Source organism: Pipra filicauda, unplaced genomic scaffold, assembly GCF_003945595.2.
Source record: "Pipra filicauda isolate LSUMZ 115617 unplaced genomic scaffold, ASM394559v2 scaffold73_size2923735_pilon, whole genome shotgun sequence".
Classification (NCBI taxonomy): Eukaryota; Metazoa; Chordata; class Aves; order Passeriformes; family Pipridae; genus Pipra; species Pipra filicauda.
In genome coordinates, this window is record NW_024104909.1 from 880,275 (window position 1) to 900,679 (window position 20,405).

Below are 20,405 nucleotides of genomic sequence, written 5' to 3' on the forward strand. Positions count from 1 at the left end.
GCTTTGGGCCGGGCTGTGCTGCTCCAGGCGGGGCTCGGGCGAAGCACACACACTCCCAAACAGCCGCCCCGCGGAATTCTGTGTCCAGAGAGCTGGGGCAGCGCCGGCTCCGGGCGCTCCCGGAGCCCCGTGTTCCCGCAGCCTCGTGTTCCCGCGGGCGGCGGGGCGGCTGTGTTCGCTGGGGCAAAGCCTCGCGGCGGACTCGCGGCTTCCCGGGTGCCGTCACCCGGCCCCTGGGCGGCCCAGCCTGGCCCGTCTTGTCTCGTCTCATCCCGTCCCGATCCGTCCCGCCAGCCCCCAGGCAGTCCCTCGGGAAGGGGGCAGCGGGACTACAATTCCCATGGTGCCCCGGGGCGCCCCGGCCGCCGCGGGGTCACGTGACGGCGGCGGTCACATGAGCGGGCGGCGGGGCAGGGCCGGGGCCGGTGCGGGAGCCGCTGTCGCCGCCGCCCCGCATGGCCAACGTCGCCAAGAAGGTGTCCTGGTCCGGCCGCGACCGCGACGACGACGAGGACGGGCGTGCGGGCGAGACCACCCCGCTGCTCAACGGTACCGGCCCCGGGGCGGCGGGCGGCGTCCGGCAGGTGTGTACAGCCACCGGGAGCGGGGGTGGGGGGTCCGCGTCGTCCCCCGCAGGGACTGGTTTGGGGCTGGGGCTGGGGCCGCGGGTCGGGGTCGTGTCCGCGCCCCCCTCCGTCCTCGGTGGGGTTTAACCATGTTCGTCGCCCTGAGGCTGGGTGGGGGTGTCGGGGCTCGGCTGCCCGAGCAGCCCCGGGGGCAGTGGGGGCTCCCCCAAGGTGGGAAAGCAGAGCCTGGCGGGGAGCGGCGGGGAGGGAGACATGGCTGGGGTGCTCGGGGCACTCCTGGGAGAAAAACTGAGCGCGGCACCGAGTCAGTGACAAGCCGCGGGCAGGGCCCGTCACGGGGTGTCCGCTCACGGTGGAGCCGGGCCGAGACCCCCCGGCTCTGCGGGGCCGGCTCTGCCCCCTCCTCTGCCGGGGGATGGTCCCTGACAGCAGGGCCCTGCTCCTGCCCGCTGGGGCTGCTCTCGTCATTCATGGAATCACAGCTTGGATTGGGCTGGAAGGGACCTTAAAGATCATCTCGTTTCACCCCCTACCATGGGCAGGGACACCTTCCACTAGCCCAAGTTGCTCCAAGCCCCGTCCAACCTGGCCTTGGACACTTCCAGGGATGGGGCAGCCACAGCTTCTCTGGGCAACCTGTGCCAGGGCCTCTCTGCCCTCACGGGAAGAATTTCTCCCCAATATCCAATCTAAATCTCTCATCTTTAAAGCCATTCCCCCTTGTCCTATCTCTGTCTGCCCATGTAAAATTCATCACTACTAAATTAATTTCTGCCAAAAGCATCATTCTGTGAGAGCCCCTTGCTTGACATGCTGCTGCCCAGATCAACAGGTTGGGCTCAGACACAAGAGCATCTGACACTGGTGTGGAGGGCATTGTGCAGCATTTGTCAGGCTACACTGGCAAAAAGCAAGTCCAGGGTGGGCCTGGACTTTCAGGCAAATAGATTTTGGGTAATTAAGTGAGGAGAACTCCAATCCAGTGTACCCACTCGGGCCGCCTGCCTGGCATTCTCCCCTCCACATGCCACTCGGTGAAGAACACCGAGGCACTTGGCACATGTTACAGAGCAAAGCTGAGGCTGGGCAGGCTGGGCTGGGCTGTGATGTGGGTGGGATGTCAGGCTGGGTCCATGGAGCACCAGGTGGGAGGGGGACTGTCTCAGGGTGATGTCCTTGGATTTTCCAGGAAGTTTTCTGGGAGACTTGAGCTTAGATAGGGAGGAGCAGTGCCAGCTTTTGGCAGCTGTTGGCAAGGATGTCTCACCCAGCACGATTCTGTGCTGCCCTGCTCCTGGGCGAGTCAGAACAGCCAGCTAATTAGAGGGAAATTTAAGGCTCGTTAGGCTGGAAGAGCCTCGTGGAGTGCTGTGGGAGTGGGGAATGGAGTCTGGAAGGAGACACCTGTGCCATGGCAGCTGTTCTGGAGTGAAAATAAAAGTAATCCTCCTGGGCAGCACAACAGGACCCTGTGTATTCACAGCATGTGTGGAATCCTGCGGGTCTGCGGGGTGTTGAAATAGGGATTAACCAGATCCCGTGGCTGCAGGTCAGTTAGGAAAAAGTTTTCCTGTTGGCTTGGAAGAAATGCCTCAGCTCCTCTGCAGCAGGGGCAGCTGGAGGTGAAGACTCAGCCCGGACAATGTGATTTATCATCACTGTGTCCCTTCACAGCACGGGCAGCTGAAGTCCTAGCTGGTGACAAGGCACTGCTTGGCATTTTCCTTGGCAAAGGAGGAGAGTGAATCCCTGGCTGGAGCTGTGCCTGGCAGTGGCACTGACCTGGCTGGGTTGTCACCATAGCACTGGGGTTGCGTTTCAGTGTAGGGCAGCTGCTTCTCCCTTTGCCCCAGATGCCGTGGAGTCATGGATTGAAGTGGGAGGGAGGGCAGGACAGCCTTGGCAGAGGAACAAAGAAAGGCTGGAGCTGCTTAGCTCAGGGGAGACTAAAACTTGGGTTGTGGTAATACAATAAAATGTCCCCAGTGGAGCTTCTTCCCTTTCTCATGTGCTCGTTTAATGAAAATGAAAGTGATCTTAAGGCAGCCAAAGGAAACACGGGTCTGCAGCTCCCCAGCTGAACAGAGACCTGCTTGAGGGCAGGAGGTGAGAAGGGGGTGGATAAACACACCTATGACTATGGAGGGGATGCTACAGGGCTGTGCTTGAAGTCTTCTCCGGTTTTGGGGCCAGTTGAGCACTGTTCCAGACCTGACTAAGCCTTCATCCTCTCACCAGGGCTTTCCAGTCCCTTGACATATCAAGAACTGAGAGTCTGCCTATACAGCTGAGCATCACTCCTGCTGTGGGCTGTCCTTTACCTGTGTTCTCAAGCCATTTGTGTCAGTTCTCAGGCTGGAAAGTGGATGGACAATTTTAGTAAGAGCAGCCAATTTCTATCGTTAGGCCTTTTTTGACAAAGAACTCTTCTTCGCTACCATCAAAGGTATTTGTGCTGAAATGCCTTGACTTTGGGATTGGTACAATGCTCTTGCTCCAGAGTGTGCCTGGAACAGGCTGCTGCTGCTGAGCAGGTCGTCCTTCTTAACCCCCTGTGTGTTTATTCTGCATCTCTGGGTGTTGTTGGTCTCGTTTTCTTGGTCTTGTTACTCTCCAGTAACAGGATGCAAAATGCAGCCTTAGTGACTGGGCTGCAATCAGAAAAACTTGGTGGTAGGAGGGGACGAAGAGAAATCTGCTGTAGTGAGCCCTGATTCCTGGCAGATTGGCTGCAGATATTACACCCCAGGGTACCAGCAGAGAGGCTGCTTGTCCCTGCTGTTGGGAGTCTGGAGGTGACCTCCCTGGAGAGCCACTGCCTTCAGGTGGTAGCAGGAGCTTCTCCAAGCAGAGGGGTTTCAGGAAGTTTTCTGCTGGGTGCTCCCATGGTCAGGGACTGTGGCAGCGCTTTTTCCTTGTGCTGCTCCTCTGCAGAGGGGACACATGGGACAGGGTGCCTGGAGAAAGGCCAGGGCAATAATGGCATCTCCCAGCCTCGTGCAAGTGAGGGTCAAGGAGCAGCTGTGTCCTGGAGTGGCAGTGGGAGGCTGGAAGCAAAATTGTAGTTGAGTGGTGGCACCTCGGGGAGAGTCCTGACGCTTTCTCCCCCGTCACCTCCCTGGAGGTGAGCCCCTCTCCCCTGTTATGAGCCTGTTCTCTCCTGCTATGGAGCGTTTTGGGGGTGATGCTGAGTTGGTTTGAAGCCTGTCTCAGCTGTGGTTGTGTGTCAGAGGAGGGGATTTCAAAAGCCTTTCAGCTCATCTCCCCTGTTCGATGCCATAACCAGTGAGGGGGTTTCCTGTGACAGGGACCTGATGACAGCCTGAAGCTGTCTTTTCACCCAAGCTGGTATCAGAGGCTTCTTGGCAGAGTGTGCCAGGGCCAAGAGGGCCCTGGGGGCTGGAAATCCTCTTCCTTCCCTCCCACAGCTTCTGTAATACATCTGTGGGCTCCTGCTGTGGTCTGTGCTGTGCTTTATCTCATCAATAACGGAGAGTCACGTGCTTCCAGTTCGTTACTGAGCACGGGCTGGTGAGTAGGGGTGGCCCTGAAAGATGAAATGCAAATGCTCAGTGTCTGAATCGGTTCTTTAACTTCACTCAGACAACAGCCCTGTGCAGTGTATGGGGGGACTCTTCATGCTGGGCCCCTGGGGGTAGGTGATGTCCTGCAGGGAACAACCAGCTTGATGGAGGGGAAAGTCTCTAGCCCAGCCCCTGCTAAGAGCAGGTCCCTTAGACCAGGTCATTCAGGGCCACATCCAGTGGAGATTTGGGTATCTACTTTGGCCCTCTTTGGCCCCATGTTCAGGGTGTCATCACCCACAGGTGATGAATGTTTGGCTCTAATAACTAGGGCAGAAGTTCTTTTACTGCAGATTATCCACTGCTTCTTGTCCCATCAGTGCAAAACTTTGAGGAAAGTCTGGCTCTGTCCTCTCTGTAACCTCTTGTTGGGTGTCTGGAGTTGGCATAAGGATCTCCCTGAGAGGCACCAGCTTCTCCTTGTATGTCTTACCGTGTGCTCCAGCCCCTGACTGTCTTGCTGGACTCACTCCTGTGACTCTGTGCCTTTCTTTCCTGGGGACCCCAATGTGAACACCAACTCCCAGGTGTGCTGCTGCAGGTGCCAGGTGGAGTCCTGGGACCCCTTTCCCAGACCTTCTGGCTGTGACCTTGCACCACACAGGAGGTGTTTGACCATCTCCACTGCAGATTTGTGCCACTACTCCACTCACCCACCAGGTTGCTGCAAGACTTTTTCAGCAAAGCTGCTTTCTGACCACTGGGGCTCGTCCATCCCAGGTGCAGGGCTTTGTATTTGCCTCTGTTGAATTTTGGGGGCTTCCTTGCAGCCTGGTGAGGTCCCTCTGAGGAGCAGCCCTGCCTGCCACTGTTCCTACTGCCCCACTGACATATGTTAAGCAGCTTTGGTTCAGTTCAAGGCTCCAGGCACCTCTCTGCAGAGCTCAAAGTGGGTAAGGAATTAACTTTACCACCCAAACGGGGCAAGTGCCAAGGGCTGGGTGCCATCTCATGTGCTGCTGTTGCAGTCAGGCTCAGCTGATCCCAAGGCCTCTCCTGGGACAGGAGAGCTGTTAACCCATCCATGTTCTCTGGGTTTTGGCAGCAGTGCATATTGTTATGTGGAGATATCTCTGTGTGCCATGGTCACACCAACATCACATGTACTCAGGATCAGCAGCTGCCTTGGCCTGAGTTTGAAAACATCCCAAGGAGGGCATTGCTTGGTGAATCTTTGAGCTGTGCACAGATAACTTTTTGTCTTGGCTCCTGGCTGCCTGAATCCTTCCTTTTCCTCTTACCAGAATTGAGTGCTGATGGAAGTAGCCTTTTCCTGCCCTCCTGGCATGTGATTCCTGAGACAAGAGCCAGCCCTCTGCTCGCAGATGCCAGAGGGATGCCAAGGCTTGGGGGGTGGGGCATGTTAAAAATACACTGCTTGTCTAACAAAGCTCAGCTTCAGGTTCAGCTGCTGCTCCTTTCCTTTCATCTGGGTCCTGCTGGTGCTTGATCCATTGGGAGTTGAGCTGCTGTGCCCTGGCTGCTTGCTCCACAGGGAAGTGGGGGATGTGGTGTGGTGTCACTGGTTCACCCACATTTGGTCTTTCCATGGAACCTTGTAGCTAGCAGAAGGAGAATTTTCCCTGAAGGGCTGGTCCTGTCCAAGGTCTGAGCCCAGGCCTGAGGAGGGGACAGGGTGTGAGTGACCTTTTCCATCTCGTGTCCTTGATCTTGCCCTGGACACGTGGCCTCTAACAGGAGCTCTAAATCTTTGTGCTTCCTGAAGCCAAGTGGAAGTGGGTTTCTTTGCAAGGTCCCAGCTTTGTCCCTCCCAGGCTTCAGGGTGAGCACCATGTCCTTCCCCCCTCCTCAGGATGGCGAGGGCCTGGCTGGGACCTCTGCCTGCCACCAGAACAGCTGGGCACTGAAACGGGCAGTTCCTACCTCCAGCTCGTGACTCTGCCGAAGTTCCCACCCAGGGAGGTGACAGCTTTGTGTGTGCCCCCTTGCAGGAGTCCACAGTGGTCTGCTGTGAAAGCCAGGAAAAGGGTCCACCTGGATCCTTTCCACAGGGATTGTGGAGCCCCATCACAGACAAGAACCAAAGCCCAGGCTGATCTTGCCAAATCAGTGCCTGAAAACAGCTTCATGGAGCGCTTTGGGCTTGGGCTGCTGGGACTAAAGGGCACCAAAGATGGTTTGAGAAGCTGGAGCAGAACCTGTCTGCAGGTCAGGGAGTGAATGAGAATGTGGAGCAGACAGAGAAATGGGAAAATAGGTCAGGCTGCAAACACAAAGGGATATTCTTCGTCTGCAGTGACGTGCATGGCTCCCAACTGCTCTGGCCTGCACGTTCCAGACGGGATCGGTGGGGATTAAAGCAGCGGGGGCTCGATTTGGGACCTGCCAGCAGGGAGGGACCAACATGCCAGGGCCCCACTGTCTCTTGCCATTCTTGCAGTCCTTTAACCTGGCAGCTGGGGAGGGGTGAGGCTCTGAAGGGGAACATCTTAATGGTGTTTGGGCTGTGCTCAGTGACAGTGCTGCTCACACCCTCGTGCATCCCTGTGTTTCACAGTGAGCAGGGACAGCAGCTCTCTGCTCCCCCCGGTCCCCTCATGGCCCTGCCCAGCTGGGGGCTGGCTCAGCTGCAGCCTGAGCCCCTGCCTGTCTCGACCAGGAGACAGAGTTGCCTCAAATAGCCCAAAAACTCCTGCGTTATGCAACCGTGCTGCCAGTAAGGAGCCTGAATGGTCACCAGCGAAAGGAGAACCTGCTCTTCGGAGGGAGATGCAGATGCTCCTTCCCAGCATTGCACTGGGGCCGACTCAGGAAGGCACTGATGTCCCCGAGGCTCTGCCCACTTCCTCTGGTGTCTGCTGGCTGGCAGCCAGTATGGCTGTCACTCCACGCCCGGCTGCTCTGAGGGTGGCAAACACGCTGACGTGCTCATCTCCCCGGCTGGGAACCGCTGTCCTGGGGCAGATGGCAGAGCCAGATGTGCCCTCAGCCATCCCTCACTGCTGGCTGGGCTCGTGGCTGTGGAGGTGGTGCTTTGTCCAGAGGCTCTGTCCCTCCCCAGCCCCACGGCAGCGGGGAACGTGTCGCTGGGCACTGCGCTCTGTGGCTGGAGGTTTGTGGTGGCCAGCCCTGAATGAGCTGCTCCTGGCTGGCACCTTCCCCAGGTGAGCTGGCTCTGCCAGCTGACAGGTTGGAGCAGCTTGCCCAAATCCCAACAGGCTGCTGCTGGCTCTGGTTCCCTCTGGGATGGTGGGTTCCACCTCCTCAGTGTGTGCTCTGAGAGCAGGATGCTGTGTTTTGGGGGGGCTCTGGCGGTGGGCAGACAGGCAGAGCTCAGTGTGGGAGGTAGAGCAGGAGCACCTTGCATGCCTGCTCCTTCCTCTTGTTGAGACTTGCAGTGCATGAGGAATTGACCTCATTTTCCCTTCTGTCCTCAGCTCACTCCTTCCTCCTTCCTGCGCATCGGGCAGCTGAGCAATGTGGACCTCAACGAGGACATCCACGAGCTGGTGAGTGGCACAGGGAGGGTCTACTCTTGCTGAGACACCTTCCCTTCTTCCACTAACAGCTGCTGTTATTCCCTCCTCACATCCTGCTTGTTCCATGAGGACTCTGGTGCTTCTTCCTGGGCTGGGCGACCTTCATGGCATGGGCAGCTGCTGCTGCCCCGGGGGCCCCTCTGGCATCCTCAGTAAATGCTCTAATTTGGAGCTGGGAACAGCTTGCACAGTCAAAGGCGTTTGGGAAAGGGAGTTTGATTTCTGCCCAAAAACATGGACATGCTTGAAATAGCTCCTTGCCTTTGGCCAAAGGAATTTCCTGCCGAGGTGAAAGGTTGCTCTCCCTCAGGGCATGGAGCTGCTCAGAGGCAGTGCTGGGTCAACATGGCTGGGCAAACCCTCCACCTGCTCCTGGAGAGACATCCTGCCCGAGGGGTGGAGAGGTGCTGGGTGAGGGTGCACACCTGACAGCTGGTCCAGCTGCATTAAACTGGTGGAAAATCATCCGAGATCCCGGCCTGCCAGCCAGCTTGCACCTACAGTCCTCCCTGAGCATAAAAACAAGTTAAACCAGCAGTTGCACAGCATAGGGGAGGGTTGGACTCAGACCTCACCATCCTAACGTGTGCATCACATCCCACAGCAGACAGAGCTCCCTCGGCAGCGTCCCAACGAGATCCCCCACAATGAGAAGCTCCTGTCGCTCAAGTATGAGGTGAGTGCCCATCTCCCCCATCTCTGCTCTGCCCTCTGGGATGCTGCAGGTGAGGTATGAGGGGCAAGGGCTCATGGCTGCTCGCTTAGGGGGGTTTCAGTGGGGAAGGAGTGGAATTGAGGGAGGAAAATGATACAAGGGTGTGGAGGAGCAGTGTGAGGGGCTGAGGGCAGTGCTCCCCAGCATGGGGGTCTCCTCCCCTGCACTGGGTGGTAACAGCATCTCCCTTTCCTGAACCAGAGCTTGGACTATGACAACAGTGAAAACCAGCTATTCCTGGAGGAGGAGAGGAGGATAAACCACGCGGTGAGTCTTGCTGTGACCCAGCTGCCTGCTCTCCCCAGCCCATGGCAGCTGTTCCCCCTGCCAGGCTGCTGAGGAGGGCCTCTCCATGCCAGGGGAGGTTGTGCTCAGTGTGTGAGCTGGGATGGGTTTATAGACACTGACCAACTTATGATGAACCATAAAATCTCAGGAGCAAGAACCCAGCATGGGGTGGTTGGAACGAGAGCTAATCTGGGTCCGTATGGTGTCATGGGGCAGGTCCCTGAGCAGAGGGACTTCTGGAGTCACATGGAGCATCTGCCCTGGGGGCAGCAAGAATCCCAACAGGAGTGGCCTGACAGAGGCAGGCAAGCTGGAAAAGCACCTTAGGGATCCCAAAGAGGGGCAAGGGCACTGGCTTAAAATAAATAAAATAAATAAGTTCGGTCAACCCGCATCGGTGCTCCCTGGCTCTCCTCTGAGCTACCCAGCCTTGGGGCTGTGTTGGGGTGGGTTGGGGTCCCCTGGAAGCTGACAGGGGCTGGGCTGGATGGCAGCAGGGTCTGACTGCTGTCTGCCCCTCAGGCATTCCGGACAGTGGAGATCAAGCGCTGGGTGATCTGCGCCATGATCGGGATCCTCACCGGCCTCGTCGCCTGCTTCATCGACATCGTGGTGGAGAACTTGGCTGGGCTCAAGTACAGGGTGGTGAAGGACAGTATCCTCATGGAGCAGTGGCCACCAGCTAGCTGGGAGCTGCAGGATCTCTGCTCCTGGAAGCCATGAGAAGGGTGCTGGGGGCAAGAGAGCAGTGCTTCCCGGACTGGGTTTGGTGGCACAGACCCTGCTGCCCGAGGTGCTGCCAGGCTGAGCTGTGGCTGGGCACTGCCCTAGCAGATGAGGCTCCTCCCTAAGGGCACAGGGGCCCTGAGCAACCTGCTGTAGTGAGTGTTATCCCTGCCCATGGCAGGGGTTTGGAACTAGATGATCTTTAAGGTCCCTTCCAACCCAAACCATTCTGTGGTGGGAGGGGTGGTACCCCAGCAATGCTGGTCTTTTCTTGAGCTGCTGCCCCAGACATTGACAAGTTCACAGCCAAAGGGGGCCTCTCTTTCTCCCTGTTGCTCTGGGCCACCCTGAATGCCAGCGTGGTGATGGTGGGCTCTGTGATCGTTGCTTTCATAGAGGTAAGAGTTTGGAACTGCTCTGGGTTCTTTAAATGGGCAAAGCAGGATCAGAAAACATTCAAATTTATGTAACAGCAAATGTGCTTCTGCCAAATTGGCTCCTGGTAGCCCCAGCTCCTCGGTGTTGGCTCCAGCTGTGCTGTTGAGTTTCCCTGGGGCTGTCAGACTGCTGGGACGTGCTACCCTTTGCTGGAAGCCTGGGGCAGAGGGTGTGCTCCAGCCTTGGGTGTGGGTGCAGCTCTCCCAAGCCTTGGCCCCAGCTCAGCCTCTCCCTGTTGGACGTACATGAACCCTGACAGAGACCAATCTGGCTGGGTGCCTCAGGGTCACACTCTGGAGGACAAGCTGGAGACTGTGACTCCCTATGGACAACCCTAATCCATAGTATCTTCCTTGTGGCTTTGCCCTTGTTCTCCCTGGCTACCAAGTATGAACCTTCTGCAGCACCAGGCCTCTTGCCATGACACAATGGGGGAACACAGGACCGTCCCCAAGAACCCAGCCAGTTCCTTCTCCCTGGCACATTTTCCCTTAGGAAGTGGGTGCCTCCCTCAAACCTACCTCCAGAACCTGTAGATAAGCTTTGGCCTCATCTCAGAGCCTCCCTGAGGGTGTGCTGGGTGCACCCTGTCCTGAGAGACAGGGTGAGGTGGCCAGCGTGTCCCCATCCTGTGTGTGACAGCCACTCACGCTCTCCCTGCTCCCTGCAGCCCGTGGCAGCTGGCAGTGGCATTCCCCAGATCAAGTGCTATCTCAACGGGGTGAAGATTCCACACGTTGTCCGCCTCAAGGTAGGAAGCAGGAGGTGGTGGGATGGCCTGGGCACGTTGTCTCCTCATGGGGTGGTCCCTGCCCACATTGTGGCAGAGGAGGAGCTGGCATGAGCTCCCAGCTCTGTGACTGTTCCCCCCAGTGCCAAGGGTTAAACCTCCTGCCCTGGCATCAGCAGCTGGCGCTGGGAAGAGCAACTCTGGGTAATTTTTTGCTCTGGCCAAGAAGAAAATTCACCAACCTCGTTGCCACAATGGGGGGGCTGAGAATCACAAGTTCCCCCCAGTCACTGGCTCCTGCCCCAGGGCTGGCTGGGTCTGTGTCCTCCGAGGCTGCTGGGGTTGTGTTCCTCGTGCCACCCCTGTGATGAGCTGTGCCTGTCTCTGTTTTGCAGACCCTGGTGATCAAAGTGTGCGGGGTCATCCTCTCGGTGGTTGGCGGCCTGGCTGTTGGGAAGGTGATGACACTGCTGCCATGGTGGTACCCACTGCTGGCCTGTTCCTGTGCTGGGGACAAGGCACTGGGGGCCCTGTAATAATTCCCAGTGTATTCCCTGGTATCTGCTGGTGCCAAGGTGACTGGTGTGGCCAGGCTTGGGGAGCCCCTGGGGCACATGGTGCCACCACACCAGCCTGTGTGTGGCTCAGCTGAGGGCAGGAGAGCAACAGCCTGTGTGTCCACTGGTGGTTGTCCCTGCAAATATTAGATGGGGCAGACTTGGGTGCTTCATTAGGACCTTTCTGGCTTGCTGGGATCTAAGGCAGGCAAGGGAAATGTATGTCCTCAGCTCGAGGGAACAAGAGGTGGCTGTGGGAGCCATTTGCTAGAATAAGGATTTCATAGAATCATGGAATGGTTTGGGTTGGAAGGGACCTTACAGCTCATCTCGTTCTACCCCCCTGCCATAGGCAGGGTCACCTTCCACTAGACCATGTTGCTCAGAGCCCTGCCCAACCTGGCCTTGGACACTTCCAGGGATGGGAAGGGGGAAAATGTCAAGTTCTGTATTTCCCCAAGAGAAATCCTCCCATCCAGCTTCAGGACTGCGAGCTGGTGAGCAACATCCAACCATCCCTGTTCTTCCTTCTCCCATCTGACTCTGCTCTCTGGCCCGTAGGAAGGACCCATGATTCACTCTGGAGCTGTGATTGCTGCTGGGATCTCCCAGGGAAGATCCACGTCTCTAAAGCGAGACTTCAAGGTTGGTGTTGGGGTCCGAGGGGCTGTGCTGCAGGTGCCCCTCCTGTGCCAGACCAGGCTGTTCCTTGGGTCACACTGGGGACTTGGGATCATACAGGGCATACCCCATGTCTCCCCTGAACCCATACCTGTGCCCAGCCCTAAACCTGCCTTTGCTCTGATGTTTCAGATCTTCGAGTACTTCCGCAGAGACACGGAAAAGAGGGACTTTGTCTCAGCTGGAGCTGCTGCCGGTGTCTCAGCCGCCTTTGGTGCCCCTGTGGGTGTGTATCTTGGCTCCCTGGCACAGAGCACTGCCTGGACATGGATTTCCTCAGGACATTGCTCCCACTTGCTTGGAGACAGCTGCCAGGATCTGCACAGAGCACTGCAGGAGCCCTTGTGTGAAGTGCCTGACCCCGTTCCAAGTTTTCCTGCCGTGCCATGCAGGTCTTGGGAAGAGAGGAAGGAGTCTTGGATCCCAAATGTTGCCTCCCTGGGATGCAGGAAGGCAGTGGGGGACTTCACTGCAATCAGTACATCTCTGATGGCTTGGTGGGCTTGCCTGAGCCTTTGCTGGAGCCTGGGAGCTCTGGGTGGTGTGGGGCACATGGGATGGGGTGAATTTGGGTGCCTTGGCTGGTGCTCTGAGCCAAGGGTGTCATGTGCCCCTTGTGAAGGTGTTGTGTCTTGTACTTGCAGGGGGTGTCCTGTTCAGCTTGGAGGAAGGAGCTTCCTTCTGGAACCAGTTCCTGACTTGGAGAATTGTAAGTGCAATGGAAGACTGCTGGCTCTGGTGTGAGGTGTTGCCTTTTCCCAGTGCCCTGCAGCCCCAGGCCTCCTCTCATCCCTGCCCCAACAAGGCAGCTGTGTGTAACATGCCAGGGAACAGCATCCCAGCTCCCCTTCTGTGTCCTGGTCCTCAGGGGCTGAATTTGGACCTGTCTGAGCTCCATCTTGCTACCAACTCCTTTCCAAGGGAGCTGCCTTGGGCTGTGCCACAGGGCAACAGAGAGGCAAAAGGAGTGAGCCCCTGGTCAGCTGCCCAAAGTGCTGCCTTAGGGAATGTGGCCTCTTGTCCCCACCACACCGTGGGCACCAAGCCCTACCCAAGGGCCTTGGGGGGTGGTTTGGGGTAGTTTAAGGGGCACCTAGTGAGGGAGCAGGGATGGGGGCATCTGGCAGTGACTCTGGGCTGCATCTCCTTCCAGTTCTTTGCCTCCATGATCTCCACGTTCACCCTGAACTCTGTCCTGAGCGTTTACCATGGCAATGCCTGGGATCTCTCCAGCCCTGGGCTCATCAACTTCGGCAGGTTTGACAGCGAGGTATGGCACAGGAGTTCCCCATGCAGGGCTGTGGGGTGTCCAGGGGGACTTTGGGGCAGCTCTGGAAGCCTCTTGCTGACACAGACTTGTGGTGTCCCAGCAGTCAGTGACTGGCTGTGGGACTGCAGATGGGCCAGGAGATCTGAAACCCACTTCTTTCTTGCTTGCAGAAAATGGGATACACAATCCAGGAAATTCCTATCTTCATCTTTATGGGAGTGGTTGGTAAGACAGTGCTGCTGTTTCAATTTGATTAGTCTGAATAATTTCCTCTGTTCTCTGTCTGGGTCTAAAAAGCTTTGGCATCCAGTTTCCTGGAGAGAATGGGGAATCCATTAAATTCTGGAGTAGAAGCTGCTTGTGGGGCTTATGCAGGGGTGAGAGCTGGATCCTGGCCCAACCCTGGTAGAAAGTCCAGCCCCTTTAACCCGTGTTGAGCAGGGTCAGTGCACTGCAGTTGTGGGCAGCCCCTTGCTCTCATGTGAGCTGCCCTTGTCCCCATGGAGTTGGCCTGTCCCTCACCTGCCTGGTGCCAGTGCTGTGACACTGGTCCCCAGCCAGCCCGCTGCTGCTGCCTGGCTCCTCTTGGTGGCAGGTCCTGGCTGTCTGCAGGACAGTGTCTGTGTGTCCCAGGGTTGCTGGTCACGCTGGGTGGGTTGTTGATGACCTTCACAGGTTCCCTGTGTTGTGGGCAGCCTGGGCCCTGTGTGCTGAGCTTTTCCTCTCCCACATGTGCAGGTGGGATCCTCGGGGCCCTGTTCAATGCCCTCAATTACTGGTTGACGATGTTCCGGATCAGGTAAGAGCTCAGGAGGTAATGAAGGGGATTGGTGTGGGTTGGTTGGTGCCTTCTGTGCTCTCAAAGCACAGAAACAGGGCAAGATTGGGGCAGGATCAAACACCCATGCCCCTCAGCCCTGGGGTTACAGCTGGAGCAGAGGCTGTAATTTCTCACTTATAACATGAGCAACAGCAGCCCTGGAAAATGCCACATGTCTCTCACTGCCTGCAGCTGGGGCTGTGACCCACAGCATCCCACCACTGCTCTAACCCTGCCAAGGATTTCCCTCCAGTGACTGGAGGGCCCAGAGAGGTGCAGACACTGTGCAGACCTGTCTGTCGTGTGCTCTGAGAGGAACGAGAGAATGGAAGGAGCTGATAAAGCCACCTGAGCCCAGCCTGGCGCAGCCAATACCTGTCACCAGCTTTCCAAACCCCGGGACAGGCTGGCAGGCTCTGGAAAGGGAGCAGAGCCTGTCCCTATGCCTGATGTGATGTGCCAAGCCAGGCTGGGGGTGATCCTGCCCACACCCCTGGGTGCCACCCTCACTCCTCTGTCCCCTTCGCAGGTACATCCACCGGCCCTGCCTCCAGGTGGTCGAGGCCATGCTGGTGGCAGCAGTGACAGCCACCGTGGGGTTTGTCATGATTTACTGCTCAAGAGATTGCCAGCCCATCCAGGGGAGCTCCGTGGCATATCCCCTGCAGGTAGGATATGTGGGAGAACAGAATCCATGGTGGGGGCCACCCTGAGTCTGGGCTGAGCAGGGAGACAAGACCCTGCTGGGTTTTGGGGTGCTGGACCTCACAGATGATGCCTTCCACTGCAGGCAGAGCTGGAGACCCAGAGATGGTTTAGGTGTTGTGCTGTAGGTGTCCTCACTGTCCAGAGCTGGCACACGTTCCCCTGAGCAGCCCTCCCTGCCACAGGGCAGCCACTTCTAACTCTCTTACCTTGCCTTTTCAGCTTTTCTGTGCCGATGGCGAGTACAACTCCATGGCCACTGCCTTCTTCAACACACCTGAGAAGAGCGTTGTCAACCTCTTCCATGACCCTCCAGGTCTGTGTGCCCAGCCAGGGGGTCCTTGAATGTGGGCAGGGAGGGACTGGTTTGTGCAAGGTGGCCGACCTGTTCCCTGGCCGCTCCTGGGATGAGGCAGAGGGTGATCAGTATGGCCCCACGAGGGCTTCCCAAAACACTGTGCCTGCTCCTTTCCTGCAGCAATGGAAGGAGGAGGGATGGGTGCCATTCCTGGTGGCACCTAGGAGCTTGGCCAAAGGGCTGTGGCCTCAGGAGACTGGACAAGGCCCTGTTTTTGTTCATGCATGTTTGCAGGCTGTTGCTCCTGAGTTGCCTGGGAGCATGTCTGACCCTCTCTGGCCGTCTGAAGTCCATTCTGGAAATGTTGCTGGCTGTTTTCTTAATTAGCAGGGCCTCTTGCCCCAGAATGATTTTACCTTCTGGGCAGGTTGCGGAGGTGGATCTTGGGGTTTGGATTTGCTTGAGAAATGCAGTTTGGTTCTCAGGTTCCAGCTCCATTTCCCTTGGACCTGATGTAAACACAGTGTGCCCTCTGCCTGCTGCTCTGAGTTCTGTGCCCAGCTGCACATGGGCAGGGGGCAGAGAGATCCTCAGCCCAGAGGGTGCAGCTTGGCCACCTGAAGCCAAGAGATGACCATCCTTTGTCTTGGAGCTGCTCCCTGCAGGGCTGGGTCGTTCCTGGCTCAAGGCTTCAGTCTGTTGACTTCTCTGTGAAGGAGGGGTTGCAAAATACTTGTTTAAACTAGACTGAGCTACTCAGCAATCCTAAAATAGCAGCTGGCCAAGTTGTGGGGTCAGCAGGGTCTCACTGTGATGGCACAGCCTGTTCTGTGGGGCAGCCTGGGACTGGCTGGAGCAGCCGTGGGAGCTGCAGGATGGGGGGGGTTTGCAGGACCTGCTCTGTGGAGTTGATCCCAAAGCTGGCAGTGGGACCTCTCTCTTCCTGACCTCATCCTCCAGCACTGATGGTCCCTCAGGGCTCTGAAGTTTGTCAAGCTGCCTCATGGGTGGCTGGGAACCTCCGGGCTGGGAGGGGATGGGTCATCATGGGTCGAGAGATGGAGGAATGGGATGGGAGGGCTTGGCGTGGCCCCAGCTGATGGTGAGGCCCTGGAGGGGACAGAAATAACCTGAAGAACCAGTTTGAAAGGCTTGTGCTGCCAGGGCACAAGGTACAACCCAGTGAGAGGGACTCTCACTGCTGGGAGTGTGCCATGAGGTTGCTCTGTCTGTCCTCCCACGGCCACAGACCATCCCAGGGTTCTCTGGACTGCAGGACCGGCACTGACTCCCCATTCTGTCCCCACCCCAGGTTCCTACAACCCCATGACTCTGGGCATGTTCACACTGATGTATTTCTTCCTGGCCTGCTGGACCTACGGCCTGACAGTGTCTGCAGGGGTGTTTATCCCCTCCCTGCTGATCGGCGCGGCCTGGGGGAGGCTCTTTGGCATCTCCCTGTCCTACCTGACCAAGGGCTCGGTGAGTCCTGGGGGTACAGGGGTGTTGGGGGGCGTGAGCTGTGTCACTCAGCCCTCCTCCCTGGCTGCTGGGCAGGTGGCATGTGCAGGCAGAGGGCATGGAGCTGACCAAGAGCTTGGCACGGCTCTGAAGTGGGCTGGCTCCTCATTTGATGCCTTCATGAGCTGGGTCTGGGCTTTCCCATATCCTGATGGAGCCCTGATGGAGCTGGGCCGTGCAGGCAGCCTCAGGCACCTCTCCCCACTTCAGAGGAGGGTTTGAGGGCCAGGGCACTGCTCATTATCTCAGTGCCCTGGAGCCAGCAGGTGACTGGTCTCCTTCTCTCTCCTGTGCTCAGATCTGGGCTGACCCCGGGAAGTACGCCCTGATGGGAGCTGCTGCACAGCTGGGTGAGTTCCCCATGGCATGGTCTTGTCTGGGGTGAAGGTGGCGTGGGAAAAAGTAATCCCTGCTTTCCTGGCACAGCTTCTTCCCCAGCTGAAGCCCCAGCTTGGCTGTCAACTTCTTAATGCCCCTGCCAAGCACAGGCAGTGCTGGGGCACCAGTGAGGGGTGGGCTTGTCCAGGGCACCCCTGGCTGTGTGGACAGTCCTGGATCACCAGGATTCAGGGGCCTCAGGTGTTCTGCTGTCCCCTTGCTCCATGTTTCCCTGCCCTCCTGAACCCCAACCCCCCCGGGTGCCTCTGGCAGGTGGGATCGTGCGGATGACACTGAGCCTCACGGTCATCATGATGGAGGCAACAGGCAACGTCACCTATGGCTTCCCCATCATGCTGGTGCTGATGACTGCAAAGATTGTGGGAGACTATTTCGTGGAGGTGAGGGCTGGTGTCCTCACAGGATGTGGCTGTGGGTCAGGTTTGGTGATGCTGGGGGGCCATGGGAGGCCAGGACAGGCTCGCTCTGAAGGATAAGCTGCTGCCTGGCTGTGCCCCTTGGCATCTCACCAGGCTTCTCCTGATGGCTTGGCTCTCATTGCAGGGGCTCTACGACATGCACATCCAGCTGCAGAGTGTCCCCTTCCTGCACTGGGAGGCCCCGGTGACGTCCCACTCCCTCACGGCCAGGTAGGTGGGATGGGGGATGCTTGTCATTCCTGTGGCAGCAGCTTTTGGACCACACTGTTGGCCTGAGCTGGGAATGGAGGTGGTCCTGGGAGCCTGGTGCCATCAGCCCAGCTCCTTCCCCAGCAGGGCTGTGGCCTGCAGTGCATTCCTTCCCCTCTCCTTGTCAGGTTTTGGGGACAGAGGAGACATCAGTGCTGAGTTTTGAGTGTGTGTTGGGGGGGGATATTTAGGGTGTGAGGGTCATGAGGCCCTGGCACAGGTTGCCCAGAGAAGCTGTGGTTGCCCCATCCCTGGAAGTGTCCAAGGCCAGGTTGGATGGGGCTTGGGGCAACCTGGGCTAGCGGAAGCTGTCCCTGCCCATGCAGGGGATGGAATGAAATGTGATTCCATGATTCTGTGATTCCATTCTGTGATTCCATGATTCTGTGTGTGCTGCCCTGGGGCTGTGTTTCACTGGAACCTTCCCTGCAGGGAGGTCATGAGCACTCCTGTCACCTGCCTGCGGAGGATCGAGCGGGTGGGCACCGTCGTGGACATCCTCAGTGACACCTCCTCCAACCACAACGGCTTCCCCGTGGTGGAGAGCAACCCTGACACCACACAGGTGGGCTGGGTGCCACTTGGGAAGGGGGCACAGCTGTGGGGTGGCCACATAGGGGGCAGTGTGGGATCCTCACCTTCCCAGCCTGTCTCACACACGGTGCTGTGTCACAGGTGGCTGGACTGCGGGGTCTGATTCTGCGTTCCCAGCTCATCGTCCTGCTGAAGCACAAGGTGGGTGATGCTGCGTGGAGGCCGTTTGGGTCATGTCTGAGCCCTGCTACCCATATCCCACTGGTGCCCCAGACCCCTTGTGTCCTGCCTTGCTTGGGAGGAGCTGGAAGAGGGTCCTTGTCATCTCCCTCAGCTCACCTCCTGTCTCTCATCTCAGGAGATGGTGGGGGCTGCTGTGCCATGCTGGAGTTATTCCAGCATCATCCTGCACCCCACTGGCCTCACAAACCCCGAGTGAGTGGGAAACAGGCTGTGCTGCTGCAAATGGTCCATTTGCCCCATGCTCCTGCCCTCTTCCCTCCCGGCCCCGGTGCGTTGTCCTGGTGCCTGTGAGCTCTGCAGGACAGTCCTCAACCATCTCGTTCCTCCCAAGGTGTTTGTGGAAAGGGCCAACCTGAGCCTGGTGCAGCGGCGGCTGAAGCTGAAGGATTTTCGGGATGCCTACCCCCGCTTCCCCCCCATCCAGTCCATCCACGTCTCCCAGGACGAGCGCGAGTGCATGATCGACCTCAGCGAGTTCATGAACCCCTCTCCCTACACTGTGCCCCAGGTAATGGCCAGGACCCCTCTGCCCAGCACCCTGGGGGTCCTGGGAGGGCGATGGGTGCTGGCTGGGGGTGCTGCAGCCCCCACAGCACTGCTTTGCCCTGCAGGAGGCATCTCTGCCACGGGTGTTCAAGCTCTTCCGAGCCCTGGGACTGCGGCACTTGGTGGTCGTGGACAATCGTAACGAGGTGAGTCCCTTGCTGTGTCAGAGCAGCCTGAGCTCCCTAGGGAGACAGGGACACGCTGCCCTTGTCCCCAGGCTCTGTGTGCCCACCTCAGGCTGTGCCCTGTCCCTTCCCTGGCAGGTGGTGGGAATGGTCACCCGCAAGGACCTCGCCAGGTACCGGCTGGGGAAGGAGGGCCTGGAGGAGCTGTCGCTGGCACAGACGTGATGCAGAGCTGCCCAGCAGAGACAGGCCCTGGCCCCTCGGGGCTGGGGACCCCCTTTGGCAGGAGATGGGGAGAGGACTGGGCCAGGCTGTGCAGGCAGTGCCTGCAGCACCGGCACGGCCGTGCTGCCCTGGCTCTCCTGCCTGTTGCTGCCTTCCTATGTCTACTGCCTCCTCACCCCTTCCTCTGCTTCTCCGAGGGATCAAAATGCACCCTTGGCTCCATTAGTTCCTGGGATAGGCTCTCCCTGAGGGTTAGGTGAAGGCTGGAGTGTTCCACGGGGAGCAGAAGTGCCTTGCTGAGCTGGGCATAGTCCTCTGCCATGGCATGTGGCCTCTGTTTCCTCATCCACCCAGCCTGGACTGTCTGGGACCTAGCCCTGCCCTAGCCCCGGCTGCAGGTTCTGTGTGGGAGCAGAGGGGACATGATGGGGCCCCCTCCTGCCCCCAGGCCTCCTTTGACCCCTGTCCTGTGCTGGCTGGGTCAGGCTGAGCTCTGGGGTAGGTTCTTGCCTCCCTCGCCCCTTGGGCCAGAGGAGGGGGCCATGCCCTGCTTGGCTGTGCAATAAAAGGGCTCCCATGGTTCTGCAGCTGCCGCCTCTGGCTCTTTCTTGGCTCCCTCAGCCACTCTGACCCCAGCCCATGGGCGGGGAGACACCCCTGGGGTTCGGGGCAGGGATGGGGAGGGAAGAGCTGCCTCCCCTGGGGCCATGTTGGTCCTGCAGCCTGCCACTCCTGCCACCACTGCTGCTTCCTCTCCCCTCCTCCCACATTGGTGTCCAGAGTCACTCTTGGGGCTTATTCTGGCCCTTTCCAGCAGCCTAGGCCCTGACAGGCATCCCAAACCCCATCACCAGTCCTGGATATGGCCAGGGGTAGGGAGCAAGGCCTGGACTCCTGTGGGTGATGAGGAAAGCTCCTGCTCTGGCACCTCACTCCCCCCATCCTTCCTCCTCTCCTTGGCATTGCCCCTTGCCTGGGGATTGCCCCCTCCTCACTTGGGCAGGGCAACCTTGTGTCTGGAGGGGCTTTCAACTGTGGGATCTGTGCTGAAATAAAGTCTGTTTGTACTTTTATTGTGGTGCTGCCTGTCTCTTGCTTCCCTTCTTCCCCTGGGGCCACTGCCCAGGCTCGGTGCCACCTCTGCCAGTGTCCTCTGGGGACTGAGCTGAGCCCTGTCCCCACTCCTTGTACTGGGAGGGCTGGGGGAGGGCTGCATACTGGGGGCTGCCTCTCAGCAGCACTGCA

General features: G+C 58.3%; 1 protein-coding gene across 2 annotated transcripts; it reads left to right on the forward strand.

The window, feature by feature from the left end:
• Positions 1 to 394: 394 nt before the first annotated feature.
• Positions 395 to 20,233, forward strand: CLCN7 (chloride voltage-gated channel 7). 2 transcript variants are annotated; one of them, XM_027750909.2, is made up of 25 exons: positions 395 to 584; positions 7,570 to 7,641; positions 8,279 to 8,347; positions 8,588 to 8,653; positions 9,197 to 9,329; positions 9,689 to 9,798; positions 10,509 to 10,589; positions 10,964 to 11,026; positions 11,687 to 11,770; positions 11,939 to 12,032; positions 12,451 to 12,515; positions 12,960 to 13,076; positions 13,247 to 13,301; positions 13,815 to 13,875; positions 14,426 to 14,564; positions 14,824 to 14,917; positions 16,212 to 16,381; positions 16,719 to 16,770; positions 17,072 to 17,199; positions 17,363 to 17,448; positions 17,920 to 18,052; positions 18,163 to 18,222; positions 18,596 to 18,772; positions 18,876 to 18,956; positions 19,074 to 20,233. In XM_027750909.2, the coding sequence occupies exons 1-25, from the start codon at positions 456 to 458 to the stop codon at positions 19,158 to 19,160; spliced, it is 2,406 nt and encodes an 801-aa protein (XP_027606710.1). In that variant the 5' UTR covers positions 395 to 455; the 3' UTR covers positions 19,161 to 20,233. The 2 variants fall into 2 exon arrangements, with proteins under 2 accessions (XP_027606710.1, XP_027606709.1); XM_027750908.2 differs by having other exon boundaries at positions 396 to 584; positions 8,276 to 8,347.
• Positions 20,234 to 20,405: the final 172 nt, after the last annotated feature.

Excerpts from the sequence above, each read along its gene's own strand:
- CLCN7 (XM_027750908.2), top strand. The coding sequence starts at position 456 with ATGGCCAACGTCGCCAAGAAGGTGTCCTGGTCCGGCCGCGACCGCGAC. Across the intron at positions 585-7,569 it reads CGGCGGGCGGCGTCCGGCAG|CTCACTCCTTCCTCCTTCCT; the intron begins GTGTGTACAGCC and ends TTCTGTCCTCAG. Across the intron at positions 18,053-18,162 it reads GCAACCCTGACACCACACAG|GTGGCTGGACTGCGGGGTCT; the intron begins GTGGGCTGGGTG and ends GCTGTGTCACAG.